General features: G+C 40.8%; 1 protein-coding gene across 1 annotated transcript; it reads left to right on the top strand.

Moving 5' to 3' along the window:
• The first annotated feature begins 1,737 nt into the window (after window positions 1-1,737).
• Window positions 1,738-12,922, top strand: ufm1 (ubiquitin-fold modifier 1). The gene is made up of 6 exons (XM_037120544.1): window positions 1,738-1,858; window positions 1,963-2,019; window positions 5,153-5,210; window positions 6,900-6,939; window positions 9,029-9,061; window positions 12,237-12,922. Coding segments are annotated over exons 1-6 (264 nt in total). The 5' UTR covers window positions 1,738-1,856; the 3' UTR covers window positions 12,311-12,922.
• The last annotated feature ends 2,314 nt before the right edge of the window (window positions 12,923-15,236 follow it).

The following is a 15,236-nucleotide window of genomic DNA, read 5'->3' as shown; positions in this document are numbered from 1 at the left end:
GTCAATTAGTTGTCTGGTCTATGAATGTCAGAAAACGGTGGAAGTTTCAATCAAACCCAAGAAGACGTTCTAAAATGTCTTGTTTTGTCTAGAACCCAAAGACATTCAGTTTACATTCATAGAGGAGTTAAGAAACCAGGAAATGCTCACATGCTCAAACCAATTAATCGCTGTGTGAACAAACTGTTTAATCAATTAGTTGTTGCAGCTCTGTAACTTAAATGGGGAATGTCTTTGAGGCATGGACTTGGAAGAGCGATTTGTGATCTGTAGGAGTCTTTTTTAAAGCGATATTAAGTAGAAATTGGCACTTTTGTGTGATCTGGCGCCCCCCACAGTTTCTGAGTGCAACAATACTGTTGTAAATGCAAATCCCAGGTCTGGAATAGGCTTGTGAGACATAATGTAGGTGCTGAAACAAGTGAAAGAGGGTTGGAGTGGCTAAGGCAGAGATACCACTCGCCCTATTACGAGACACTTTACCATCAACATGATTCTGAAGCTGTTATTTAAGGTGAAACAGTTCTAGCTTTCAGAAGTTTCACCTGCATCTCCTCAGTCTAGTGTCATCACTTGGCGTGTATGGAACAATTAAGTCACAGTGGCTTCCTCGATCATTCTCCCTTCGTCCACTGACAGTTGGCTGGATTGATGAACGCTGGGGTCAGGTTTCTATTGACGTTTTTTACTGGACAGCCAACTAAGGGAACATTGACATGTTCCTGGTGGTCCCCGTGGATTTGGCTGTGTCAGTCCCAGTTTTAAAATTGCCTTGTGAGTAACCTCTTCCCCTCCTTAGAACAAAGAATAAATATATACTTCATTCTTTTTACAGTCTGTAAAAGTGCACTACTGATAATAAGATGGGAAACACTTCATTTTCATTGTAGGAATACAACAAAATTGTGTGTGGTAACTCTCAGAGACGAGCAGCAATAAAAACACAATGATGAATATGATGATATAAAATAAATAAAGGCACTTGGATGAGGCAGATAACTGTGACAATGCAGTCAATGCAGTATAAAAAAGGTATTACACAACAGATTGTATAAAGAAAAGGAACTTAATGCATGGCAGGTGAATCGTAACAGAGCTATATAAAAAGGTTTGCTCCCAGGATACAGTACATACACCCATCCATCCCCTACTACTAAGACCTTGGCCACATAAACAGATAAAAATACCTGTATATATAACGTCTACCATAAAGCCACACTGGCCAATGTTCACATTGCCAGGACTGACATCTGACAGCTGAGCATACAGTAACAAGAGTGTGTGTGTTTTTTTTTTTTTTTAAAGCAATCCTCATCCAAAAAACAATATCCTCATATGCAAACTGTGAAGTAAATCAGTAAAGTTCACATCCTATTTCATTTAAGAAAAAAAGAGCTGATTTATAAAAGTAGAAAACCTGTCTCATTTAGACCACAGAAAATAAAATTACCTAATATATGTAAGTCAGTATCCTGACAGTTATTTAAAGCGTTACCTCAGTGTCAGTAAGGAGTGCCTTTTATCCATTTTTATTGGAAGACTCGCCCGAAGAAAATGTAAGTGCGCCACATGGCTGTGTGCGCCTATTGTTGTCATTTACGGCAAACGTTAGTTGTCTGATGCGAATGCCTGTCAATAATTAGCACAAAATATGCCTCCGCTCTTTCATCATCATGCACCATGTTCAGCACGAAAAGTCAGAATTTTCAAAACATAATAAAAAAAGCCCACGAAAACAGCAAACAGGCATAGATATGAATCGAAAGCTGAGCTAGACGCATGACGTGTACGTATGGGTCCTTCGGACTTCCGGGTGTGCATAAACAGACGGCAAGCAGAATTCCCTCTCCGTAAAGATGTGAGTTTCTACCCTTGTTTCTGTTTAATTTATCCCTGAATGTGTGCGATAGTTATAAGCCGGCGTCGCTGTGCTAACAACGCTCATGTTGTCCTCTCCATTAGGTCCAAAGTAACGTTTAAAATCACCCTGACGTCGGACCCCCGGCTCCCATACAAAGTGTGAGTAGCGTTCCACTGACAGCTCATCATTCACAGCCTCAGTGTTCCTCCCTGTCTGCCTTTAGTTTTTCAGCCTTTCATTTTACACGTTATCTTATCGGTATCGCACATTTATGTACCGATACTGTTGTGGAAACCTCTGTCGACGTATTTAACCGGAGCCACTTAAATATGTGTGCATGAAGAGAACATATGTCGGTGTAAAGCTGTGATTCCCATGCTGACGCTGAATAACAGCAGCTGACAGCACTGATAAATCGCCATTAGCTTCCGTTTTAAACACTTCATACAGCTAGCTCTGCATCTTATTGTGAATTATATTAGGGAGTAAACGGACCTGGCAGCCTACACTTTGATTAATGTAAAAATGATGTCACTTTGTCATTCAGACCGATTATCAGGGCCGATATTCAACACTTTCCATTTATCAGTATAAGTGATGTCCTCATCAGATTTTGAATAAAATAAACAAATTTAAAAATGTGCCACTTTGGCTCTGATGCAGCATCCTCTAACACAATGTCCCGCCCACCCAACAATATCTGATTGACAGCATATCACAGTTAATAGCCTATAACCACTAAACGATCTGAATGTGCAAGATGAGTAAACTCATCAAATAAACGTAGCGTAGAAAGAAGGTCAGAGGAAGTATAAAGAAGCAGAACATGGAAATATTCAAGCAGAGTACCTCAAAATTATACTTCAGAACAGTACTTGAGTAAGTTGTACTTTATTATTGTTTATTTCATCACAGGCTGTTTGTACTGTGGTCCCAAATACATGTTTTCAGTCTTCTTGATTTCTGATTATTGGCATCGGCTCTGAAAAAGTAGTATCAGTCGACCCCCAGAAATGACAGACAGGAGAACAGCGTCAAACATGTTCATGGACACGAGAAAGTTAATTGCTCTGCAGGTTAAACTCTCTCAGTGACCCAATGAGCTGTATGTTTTGTCTGATTAGATTTACAAGTTACTACTGTGACATGTATTTGGTGCTGGCAGACTGGCAGTAAAAACACAGACAGTAATAACCTCACTCGAGGGTTATTCCTCTGTGAGCGGGACCTGTGCCACTGTTTGCGCACCGTAATCCATGTCTGCCGTGTTTCGTCACCCTGGAACACAGACATGTTTGAAGACATATGATTTATATACATCAGACATAGTTTTTCCACCAAAAAGAGGTTAAGGAAAATGGAACAGAAAGGATAAAAGAAAATGCACTTCCCCCTCTTCCGCTGCTTCAAATTTCCACTCCAGAGTAGGTTTTTAAACTAGCTGTGCCTGTAATGTCGTAAAGTTGTGCTTGTGCACTGTCTTCAACAAAGTTCTAAGGTGAGCACAAACAAAGTTTTCCCCTTTGAGTGGATTAATTTGAAAACTGCCTTTTAGTGTCAAACTCTGCATAATCCTACACATCCCACTGGTCAAATAACAACTGAATTGCTTTGAACATATTCTTGTCACTCCAAATTAAGTCAGTTTGCTTTGAAGATTACTTACTACTTTCAGGTTACTAGTTACAACAATGTGTATGTGGTCCAAGGAAGAGGAGCCGCTTTTATGTTCTAACCTTTTGTATAATACAAAGAACCTGTCACACCAAACTTTGTATATCTCAAAATATTTGGCAGTTAAAGTGTGAACTCTGAAAACTTGCCTATGGGCAAAAATTCTTCTTGATCTTTATCTTTAGGAGCCACTGTGCGATTGACCATACAAAGTGTTCTTGAAGCAGCTGTGACTTCAATAAAATATCACAGTAATAAATGAATTCTAAATCTGTACAATTTTGAAAAAATGAATTTGAGTAGTATTTCATGGTGTCCATAGCTGTCAAGAAGGCTTTAATTATTTTTATTATTTGTCCATTTTTTTTAGGTTTCTTTTTAGCCAGCCTACTCATTTAGAGATGAACAGTAATACACCCACATAAAAACCCACTTAATTTGCATTATGTTTGGATTTCCGTGTTTTGGATCCCTTTCATTCCTATCTTTGTCCTGTGCACAGTGCTAGAGTGAGCCATGTTGTTGAAGGCAACAGCATGTCTGCCACAGGTCAAGCCGATATTGACTAGAGATGAAGATCAGGCACAAAATATTAACTCAGCTTTTGAAAATGTTTTTAAAACAGCTATTTTTTTTTATTGCATAATGCATGGTCAAATTTCCCAGCAGGGAAAGCCGTCCTGAATAAATTGCTGCGCATTGAGGGCATGCAGACTTTTCTCGCCTTTTTCGTTGACAGTGATCCGATTCTCTAATGAGGTCGGACAAGGTCTCGCTGTAGCTGCTAATGTCTTAACATGAACAGAGAGATTTTAATGATAGTAAATGAGGCATCGTATTAAGTCTGGCAGAGGAGTGAACCTGTGCGCACCGTCAGTCTTCTCTGCTTTTTTTTCATAATCACATTCAGTTACAGTGAAACGAGTTAGCACTCGCTGTCAGTTAAGATAGTCAGGTGATCTTTATAATCTGACAAGCCTTCACTCTCGCTCATCATGCTGAAGGCTATTCTCCCTGCTTCTCCCTGCTGTACGGGCTGTAATGGGCTATATGCCCATTGATTTTGCCCTCAATCACCTCAGCTCCTTTTTTGCATTACCTTACTTGCGATTGCATCTCTAATCTTGAGTTTTTATAATCTCACATCTCAACAAAATAACCCTGGGTGGCGGGGGGTGGGGGGGTCGGTTCTACTTTTACTCTGAAAAAGCTGCACTGCGGCATTCATTGGGGAAGCATCCAACTGGAAGGGTACAACTATTTATGCCGTAAATGGTTTTATATCCTCTGACAGAAAGGCTCCAAAAGAAGTAATGTTACACTCAATTGAGCCCCGTAAGGAAATGTTCCTTTTGGCTCTTTTCTCCACGGAAGTCAAAATGAACAGTCAGCTACAGAACTGCAGCAGGTTGGGAGCTGTTAAGCTGTAAGGACTTGCTATACAACAGTTAAGCAGCCATGGTACTTGTCAATCAAAGCTCAGGTCAGTAGACTACAAGGTGTCATTAAACTGTGTCATATCCTTGGTTCAAAAGTAAAAAAAACGTGGGGGAATAAAAGAGAGTCTGGCTTCTATGGTGTTTTAAAAATCCTGTTCAATGCTTTGTTTCGTTACAGACTTAGCGTCCCAGACAGCACGCCATTCACGGCAGTTTTGAAGTTTGCAGCTGAGGAGGTAAGTTTAACGCAATACTTTAAATATGTAGTCACCAACAGAAAGTGAAGCTGACCGTGGCCCAAGTCTTTGATATCGGCTTCATGTGGGACTAAACTGCACCAGTTGCATTTAGCCATAAAGTCCTGTACTTGTGTGAATGGATATTTGGTTCATGTGTAAGTATGTCTGGGCTCATTTACGAATGTTTTCACCAGGAGAGCACCGACACGTTTATTTTTATATACTAAAGCAGCCTGGTGGCCCCCCTGCACTGCATTTCCATTTCTGTCAGAAAAGACATTTATTAGGAAGTTTAAAAAAAAAAAATGTGTTTATGATGCGAAAAGAGCAGCAGCCAATCAAGAAACTTTCAAATATCGATATCAGTTTTGCCCTTAAATAACTAGTATTGGTGGACCTCTTGCCTTTATATCACCTGCATAGTACAGCAATTACTCGCGACCTTTATTTAACTCAAATTCAGTCTTCGTACTATATTTTTAGGGATGCGGGATGCTTGTATATTCATCAAAACAGGCTGAACACATACTGACGGAGGACTGGAGCAGCTGATGATGAGGTGCTGAAGTGCTGCTCTCACAGCATGTAGAGAGGGTGTTAAGTTGCTTCTATTACAAACTACTGCACTGATAGAACGTAATTATCACATCTGACTTTTTACAGTTAAGGTTTGGCTGCTTTGTGAATCCAACAGAGCCAGGCCAGAGTTGGATTTTGTTAATCATTTATTAATGTGAAAAAAATGTTAAAAAGTAGTTTTACACAGTATCAACCTGGGAATAGTCTTATTTTGCCAAAGGCCTACATAGCAAAGTGGTTTGTAGAATTAACTGTGATTAGTCCTCCTTATAACGATAGACAATGTGTCGGACAGAGAGAAAACACAAGATGCCACAAAGCCAACAGATTCAAAGACGTGGAGGAACTGGCGTTCTTACCGTAATCCCTCCTAACCTGCATTTTATCCGCCAATTTTTTTGTTACATGAAACAAAGATCACCCCTTACCTATCCAAAACTGAATTCCACTGTCATACCTGGCAGCAGGTTGGCTAGCAGCACTTTTTTTTTAAAACCTTATCTCCCCGGCGACAGATTGCTCCCTCCCTCCCTCCTCCACCCGCTCACTGCAAATCTCAGCAAGCGCACATCCTCTTCTGTCGAACCCTGAAGTAGGACATGTATTGTGACCATGCTGAGTGATTTTCTTCCAGAAATTCAAGCGTGGCTATCGGTGCCTCAGGCTCTCTCCTAACTGTTCACATGAGTGTGTGTGTGTGACTCTGTCTGACTGTCTGTGGGGAAGTCTGAATTCGTGTCAAAACCCGTGTGTGTCTGTCAAACGTGAAAGTTGGCAGACAAAAGAGTGAAAAGAAAACACACTACACATCGCTTTTCTTTTCGCTTGTTTCACCAAGTTTGTTTCGGATGCTCCTATTTTTGAAGTTGTCATCCGACATAGTTAGTGAATATCTTTGCGCTGACTGTGTGGATTAAGCTTTCTTTTCTTGATGATTTATTCAGACTGTGTCTTCAGGCCAAGTGGAACTGGGTCCCTGATTACTCAACCCAAAATATTTTCGTGGTGTGGAAATATCTGAAATGTCAAATGGTGGCCTCTGTTTTGAGTTCCTCTAATGGGGATCCGAGTGTGATCATTTTTCTCTGCTTCGTTTTTCTTTCACAGTTCAAAGTGCCATCAGCAACCAGCGCAATCATAACTAACGGTGAGTTTGGCAAACTGCGTGCCAAAGTGGCATGTTTACCCGCTTGACAGCTATGAAGAGAGATCTCACTTCAGAGAGAGCGTCATTCTTTTGCACACCATGTGTTGTGACAGATGTGTTTGGAAACTCGGGCCGAGTCTCCGAAACCTCAAAAACCACAACAGAAGATCTGAAGCTCTGACAAAATGATGCTGGAAATAAGTTGACGAATGAAATACTGTCAAGTCACATAATGATCAATGAGAGCTCGATGCAAACCTACAAATTGTCACTTCAAAGTCCTGTCATATTCATTTGCACATTTTGTACTGCTGAGTGTCAAAATGTTTTACTTGAGGCAACACTTTGTAACTTTTTCACTTTGAAATAACAGCTTCAGATTACGTTGATGGTACAGTATCTTGTAACAGGGTGAGCAGTGTCTTTATCACTTGTTTCTGCACTATGTAACTTCAGTGAGAGGGTAGGATCACAGTGTTACATACATGATCACTTCACCATACACGTTTTCAACACAACATTGTTATGATGTTATGAGTTTTGTTTGTAGTCAGACAAACTGTTTCAGGCCTGAGACAGCAGTGTTGCATTTAGAACCTGTGGGGGGGGCCAAATCGCACAAAATGCCAATTTCTACTTAATGTTGCTTTAAGAGTTACACTATGTCTGAAACACATGATAATAACTGCCAAGCTTAAGTGAAATAATGTGCTTCATTTGTATTGACAGACTCGTTGATCATCATAGTTGCATCAATATTTTTGCCCCATTTTCTACAGTGAGACTGGTGAAACAAACCTTTAATGTTCTCAGATTTTACTCTCTGGGGCTAATTCATTGCCAAGTCCCATCCTTGGAGACACCGTTCACCCTATTTCAAGATGCAGTGCCATCAATACGATCTTGAAGCTGTTATTTTAAGATAAAAAGATAAATGATGTTGCTTTAAATGCAGTCTAAAAGCGGGCATAGAGGAGGATTTATACGTAACATTACATAAGCACCAATACGGAACACATTGCAAGTTAATCGACTTCTTTTGAATCCATTTCCTGAGGTTTCAAAGGAGAAAAGTTTCTTTTCCTTTGAACCCAAACAGTACAAGCCGTACTCTGTTTCTGCTTTTAATGCTGCTTTAGGGATGTCAAGTAATCTGTGGCCTTCATTTTCTGTATTGATAGAAACTAAACGAACAATCATCCCACTTAAATGCACTTACACACACTGGCCTCTCATTTTTAAGTTTTATAGTCACATTAGGGGCAAGAATGTTTGGTAATCACAGCTTTTACACGGCAGAAAGGGTCATCAGTAGTCATTATTATCTTGTAATTCAGTTTAAAAATGATTATGATTATTGATCCCTTCACTTGAAACGTGAGTATTAAGGCTGAATTTAATTAAGCAGTTTGAACTAAAAAGATATAAGACTCCAAGAGTTGCAATCTACTACCCAAGAGACGCACGTCTAAAACCACCCTGAGAATGTAAAATGTAAACAATACTGAGCTGGATTCATCCTCGTATAGAACACTCGTAACCACTGTCACAGTAATCACCGGAACAAATTACATTAAAATGGTCTTTGTGGCTGTTAGTGGGGAAATTGTGGGCTCATTTTTGTTCCCCGTAATTAGACGGAGCTGCGCCACATAAAAACTGATGATGTTTTTGTTTACCTCTGCCTTGTTAGGAAATTGAGGGAACATTTCCCAATCAGTATGCCAGATGCATTTCCACACGCGCTGCCACTTAGTCAGGAAAAGGATGGCATTTTCACACCGGTGTGGGAAAGTTTCTGACACACGAGTGTTGCCAAATAACTCAGAGATGAAAGTTGTGACAGCCATATCAAAAACGAGTCTTAGTTTGTATCAGTGCAGAATTAGTGGCTGGTCTGTTATCATTCCAGACGGAATTGCCTGCTGCCGAGGCACGCTTTGATTCTTGTCGCCTTGTGCAACATCATTGTGGACAAACTGGCGATACTGTTAATGATCTTTTTCGCGTTTCTGTGCTGCTCATTTGCATGGCAATCTTTTTCCCGGTCCTCACTGTGATGTTTTGTTTTTTCATGCTCGCCTTGCAGACGGAATAGGAATCAACCCTGCCCAGACAGCAGGTGAGTTGTTCTGTTGTTTTGTAGCCCATGTCTTAGATCATCTGTTGAAAGCTACTTTTTCCACAAAAACACAAATGACATTTCAGATGTTCTTGACCCCCCCCACAAAAGCCACTCTTCATGATGTAACATGCTGTTTCCCTCCATTTGAATGTGTTAAGGTGCTTGGCAGCATAATAGACCCCTGTGCTTCCTTTTAAGCACTTTGCCACGTGTCATTTGCCTTCATCCGAGCATTCATTACCCAAGGCATTAATACAGAACTTGAATAAATCATCTTTCATAATGCACTTTGGTAACGCTGGTGGCATCGTGTTAATAGTCGAAATTAATTTGTCAACGCCCCCAGAAGCAGAGACTTCTGTGGGAGGTTCCACAAGGAAATGCAGGGTTCGGTATGACTAGCTTTTACTTGGAGTAACGAAACAAATCAATCTGCGATCAAGCAGTTCCAGATAATATAATGTGTATATATAACTCAGGTTTGAACAGTAGAGTTAAATAGGTGTCACGATGTGAAGCAGGGACAACTGATTAAGATTGTAAAGTAAATGTATGATAAGTACAGAGGAAATAAGACGATATTGTAAATCAGTTTCTACCACCCAGGGTGAGGTTTGAACTCGTCTGCTAAGCCTCTCATCTTTGTTGTACTGCAAGGACGATCAGCAAATTATCACTTTTGGGGGAATCTGGTTAGTAAATTGTTCAACCGACCGAGGTCCCTGTTTAACAATTTATATATATTGTTTTTGGGGGGAGAATCAGAGTAAAATAAAGTCGCCGGTGCACGGTGTTGTGTTGGACAATAGTAGCCCACTAAAATAATACTGCCAATACTAACTAAGCTGCCATCTCTGTGCTGGAGCAGCCCTCGCACTTCTTTGTATGTAAATTGTGTTTACTCATTCATGAATAAAGATGCAGTGCCCTGAAAGGCATGAATTTAATGTTAAATGAAATTAAAAAATGACCTCTGACTGGAGGCGAACCAGAGCGGTTTAGTCAGAAATCGCTTAACTATACATTCCAACATTATTGCGGTGAATCACTTTTTACCTCAGCGTCAGCCTCGTTGGTGTTTTCCCTGAGGTTCACACTGAATGCGTTATCCCACCTCTTCTTATGTAAGTCATCGTCCTCGATAAAAAGGGGTAATGGATGACTGGCTTTTTTGAATAGAGAAGAATAATGCGACGTCTGCTTTGACTGAAGGCAAAGATTTGGTCTTTTCTGCTAAGAAAGGGAAAGCGTGGTGGGCATTCGCAGCGGCTTTTTATCTGCGTAACGTTCGTGCTGTGTGCTGCCAAGAATAGCCTCGGTTCAGACACCTCTCTCAGACTGCCTTTTTTCACCCAATGCAGCCACTCTGCCTCATGTTCTCAGCGCTGAGTACACGGTGGAAATTGATCCGATGTCGTTTAACAATCTTTATAAGCCCAATGTTATATACTCTTCCTGTGGCATATCACCAGTACTGTAAGAGGGGGATAGATCTTAGCATGATTGCTGAGTAAATGAATAAACTGGTTCCATAATGCGGTGTTATAAATTATTCAAATGAACTCGCTATGTGTGAGATCCCAAAAAAATCCCACCTGATGTCTGAACAACTGCAGAGGGAAACAGAGTGTGAAACAGAGGCGTCAGGAAATCATTTTATTGCTTGGTTTAGACGTTTTTGACCTTGTTTTGAAATCTCATCAATCCAAATGTCTGTGCAACCACCCAACTAGTCCACAACTATACGAATGATGAAAATCTGTTGATTGTATTTTGATTTTATTCTATCTATATATTCAAGGCTGGGTTCCAATCAATTCCATTTCAAATCGATCGTTACGTGAATGATCAGCGCATATTAAAGATCTGATCAATCTTTTATATGTGTCTTTTTCCATTTAGCGGGTAAGACTCTGAAGGTTACATGCCAAACAGTCAAAATAGTCAGGATTCACAACTATGCCGAGTCTCTACTGCGTTTTGATATTCTATACAAGTGGGCCGCTGTTGTCCTCCGCTGTCTGCCTGTGTCGGGGTTTCACAAACACGGCACAGGGACGGGGACTTCAAAGTGCATTCAAGTGCGCTCCTTAAACCCAGACATCTAAATTTGAATAGCCGCAAAGGTTGTTTAAAATGGGAAAGCTACAACAATTTTTCTTTTGTCGAAATGCATAATGCCTACAGTTGCCTACAGTCATTACTGTCTTGTTCTTTCACTGAAGCAATTTTACTAATTAGGCGCACAATCATCTCATCTAATTTTATATCCCAAACATTCCTCTAAAGGCAGATTTAAACCCCAAATCTCTGGAACCATTCAATTGAATTCTTAATGTTAACATCCATTTTTTTCAATTATGCACCAGGTGAGAGGGTTTCTGGCAGTGGTGCCGTCCCCCCATTTACAGTTGTTCTATCTGATATTTAACATTGGGTACTGTTTATTTACAGCAACACAATAATGAAAATGAGCAATGCATACCCAGCGAGCCAAATTTGACCATCTGCTTTTTGCTGGCCACCCCGAGATTTTCAGCGGCCCCTTCTGGCCCCCCGGTAAGAAAATCCAGGGCAGCCCTGGTTCCTTGTACAATTCACAGCTTTAGTTCACTCAGAATTACTTTCATATCTTGGAATAAGTGGTACTGCAACTGAAATATCCCTACCTGGATTGATAGTGAATTGAATGGGAAATTGAATCAATTCAAGACATCTGTGACAGTACCCACCTCTATTTATATTAAAAAAAACAAATGAAAACAAAGTTACCACCCTCAGCGCTTCCCCATGAAAACAGTATATATATATATAACTTTAGTGCTTATCCAACCTGGAGAAGACAGAATGGAACCAGTGACTCGTATTAAGAATAACAATTATACGTTTTCAGAAATAATAAATATCAGTATTGAATCAACAATGTTTCAAATACAGTTCTATTTATAAAATCAAATAGTTTTCAATATTTTTCATAAGCATTTTTGTTCAAACCATCATGCCTGAGAGTAGAAATTGTCTCTTTTAAGACTGAAGTCCAAGTTTCCCTCCCAGCTGGTGAGTTGACAGGTTGTTTGCAGCATATCAGCTTTATTGACAGTAAAACCCCTTATTAACCACCGCCGAGTATAAACTGTGATCTTTTATGTGGCGCTCTGTCCTGTGTTCGCAGGGAACGTGTTTCTAAAACACGGCTCGGAGCTTCGCATCATTCCCAGAGACAGAGTGGGAGGACAGGGAGACTGACGCTGCGTTTCCTCTTCGACGGCTAAATGACTCACCCACCGCCAGACGCATATAACACTTGAGACCCAGGAAACACCTCGGCGTGTTGTCATATTTATTTTCTGGCCCATAACTGACAGTGACTCACATGAGGATTGGTATATTTAAACTTGATGATGACATGCACTCACACTTGCATGCTCCCCTGCTTCTTCATTCTCAGTCAAGTTTTTTTTTTTTTTTTTTTCCTCAGTGTAGTTGAATCAAAAGATCAGAGTGACATCAGGCGTACCCAGAGGTACTGAGTAATTAATACACACAAACACAGCAGAGGCATCCTGGGAACTATTTCATGTCAAGCTAAACAAACAACCGAGTCGACAGTTAGAGCTTTTGTATCTTTGTAAATGAAAATAAACTATCAGTATGACTAACAACAACACATGCCTGTTTGCAGTGTTTGTCTGTATGACCCTTATGAATGTGGTAATGTGACAGGTGATTTCAAAATACATGTACAACCTGCTTTTAAAGGACCATTGATACAGCAAGTGTTAAACGTCAATATTAGATTTTTTTTTTCTTCATGTCAGACAAACTGTTGGATAAATAAAGCTGCATCATGGATCTGTACTAAACTTGTGTTACGGACCATATTTTAGCCAAGTAAGGAAATATTCATCCGTCAAACTGTGCAGGGATGTGGATCTTTGCTGCCCTCTGTCAGGGTACGTCTTAACATCAGCCTGTATTCAACCAAGAGCCCTGCCTCTGTATTTCAAGCCATGTTTTATGCCTCATCCTCACACAGTAAATATTGAAAGATTAGATGGAGGTATGTTAACTTTTTTAAGATGCACTGCTAGCTAGATAGGTGCACTACGTAGGTGCAGTACGTAGTTCTTCATCGACTGATTCTTTTATGCCTCAACAAACTAAATAGACAACAGTTTCATGCACTTAATATTTGGCACAAAAAAAATTCAGAGTTTTGAGTTTCTTTCATTTTTTTTTTTTTCAAAACACAGTCATGAACCAGACCGGTAGTTTATTCTGAGATGTGCTTTTATTGTTTTCTCTGACTGATAAATGAGGTAAAGCGCTTCTGGAATCTCCTCAACATTAATCACGATCATCTGAGAAGGTCTGAATCATTTGTTCCTGAATTGGTCCCCCCCCCTTTTCTCCACCCTCGCAAAACAAGAAACGCGCGCTTGGTAAAGAAAGAAAAAAAGAAAAGAAAAAATTAGGCTGCAGAGAATAATGGAGCGTGCATGCACGAGAGAAAGCGCACCGTTGTGCCTCACCATCCATTAGGGTGCAGACTCGGAGGGAGGGAGTTGGGGGGGGGGGCGGCGGTGCCATCACAAATGGATTTTCTCATTTGTTTTAATCAAAGTCACTGCTGGGCACATTCGCCAGAAATTTACTTCTGAAATGGGTAAACGGCCGCAGAGTGCCGTGGAGGCAGATGATGTCGCGTCGTTGGCCTAAAAATGCTTAATTACTGCAGCTCTTTGACAAACATTTTAAAGCACTGTGTGGTTGGAATGGCCATTCTTGATCCCCAAAAATCCTGATCCTTTTTTTGTTTTTTTTTCTTTTTAACTTTTTTGGTCAAAGAGGCTGATGGTTTGTTTTTCAGGGTCTGTATGAATATTTGAATGCAGGCTGAGTGCAAGCGAGAAGATAAAACACGGATTCATTACAAAGACGGAAATGAGCTCATCTCATCACATCCACTGATTTTGCGCTCTTTTGGGCGTGAAATTAAAATTTCACACTTAAACAAAAAAACGAGTGCTGCGGTTTAATCTGTACGAGCAGCGAGGTAGAGAGATGCTCCGTAATCACATTTCAGGTTGAGCTCTCGGTCCTGAGCCGAGCGCAGGGTGAGCAGGCTGCACGGCCCAGACCTCTCCTCGCACAGTTGTCGCCTGACAGGGACTCGCGCATAAAGAGAATTTTCCTCTGATCCAACGGCGGTTCGGCTGCAGCACCATTCCAGGACTCAGCAGATCCATCAGATCCATCATGGCTCCCAGGAAAACATCTTTTCAGGCAGCTTCCAGGGAGACAAATGATGAGGCTGTTGTCTGGCAGCTCTGCTGAGTCTGGCCGAGAGTCTCTGCACCAACTGGGGGAGTCTTTTAGTCGAGTTCAGACAATGCACAGAGAGTGCAGCTGCGGGATGATTCAACATTTGTGATGATAAACGGAGGAAAGAAAAGACGCCTGTATTATGCGATCAACCGGGCCGCATTTGAGCGAGCGTGGTGAGGGTTGTCCTCCACTGCTCTCCACACTTCTGTGTCTGTCTTAATCATCAGATCTCCTCAAAGTGTAGCATTGTGGGTGGATGTGTTCCCCAACCAGCCTCAGGTAGTGTGTACTGTAAGATACTGTGTTTAAATATTACTTTTGGGAGAAGTGAAAGTCGTCCATACGAATAGAACTCGAGTAAAGCTCTGAAAGTATCTGACATTAAAGTACCAAAAGATATTTTATGGCAATAAATTGAGTATGTTGAGACGCTTACTCAGATTGTGGTTTTATTCAAATTGATTGTTTATGCCTCAATATTTGGCTTTTCTTTTTCAAGCAAGATAATTGATGTCTAATGACACAAGGAAATAATCTCAGGGCTTCTGGGGACTTGGATTGGACACAAGACTAGCTGCATGGAGCCTTTTCATGTTTTCTTTCAGTTGCTTATTTTTTATGTTTCAGTGGTTCAGGAGAATGATGTTTTACTGTTTTGCTGTTAACCTCACCTGCATTTCCAATGGCATGGGGACGAGAAAATCATGACCACATTTTTTTTCATTTTCAGGTGAACTCTTCCTTTAAGACTGTTGAGGGCGACAGGACAGCTTGAAGGCGACAGGACATGTGGGGAGACGGGAAGCAGGCTGCTGACATGAGAGTGACACGGGGCTGCTGACTG

Source organism: Acanthopagrus latus, chromosome 13, assembly GCF_904848185.1.
Source record: "Acanthopagrus latus isolate v.2019 chromosome 13, fAcaLat1.1, whole genome shotgun sequence".
In the NCBI taxonomy this organism is placed as follows: Eukaryota; Metazoa; Chordata; class Actinopteri; order Spariformes; family Sparidae; genus Acanthopagrus; species Acanthopagrus latus.
The sequence above is the reverse complement of the archived record's forward strand: the minus strand, read 5'-3'. Positions and strand labels throughout refer to the sequence as shown.

What these genes read in the sequence shown, in the direction of transcription:
- ufm1 (XM_037120544.1), top strand. An exon ending in TGAAGTTTGCAGCTGAGGAG is followed by an intron (nt 5,211 to 6,899) that starts GTAAGTTTAACG and finishes TTTCTTTCACAG; the next exon opens with TTCAAAGTGCCATCAGCAAC. An exon ending in CAGCGCAATCATAACTAACG is followed by an intron (nt 6,940 to 9,028) that starts GTGAGTTTGGCA and finishes CTCGCCTTGCAG; the next exon opens with ACGGAATAGGAATCAACCCT.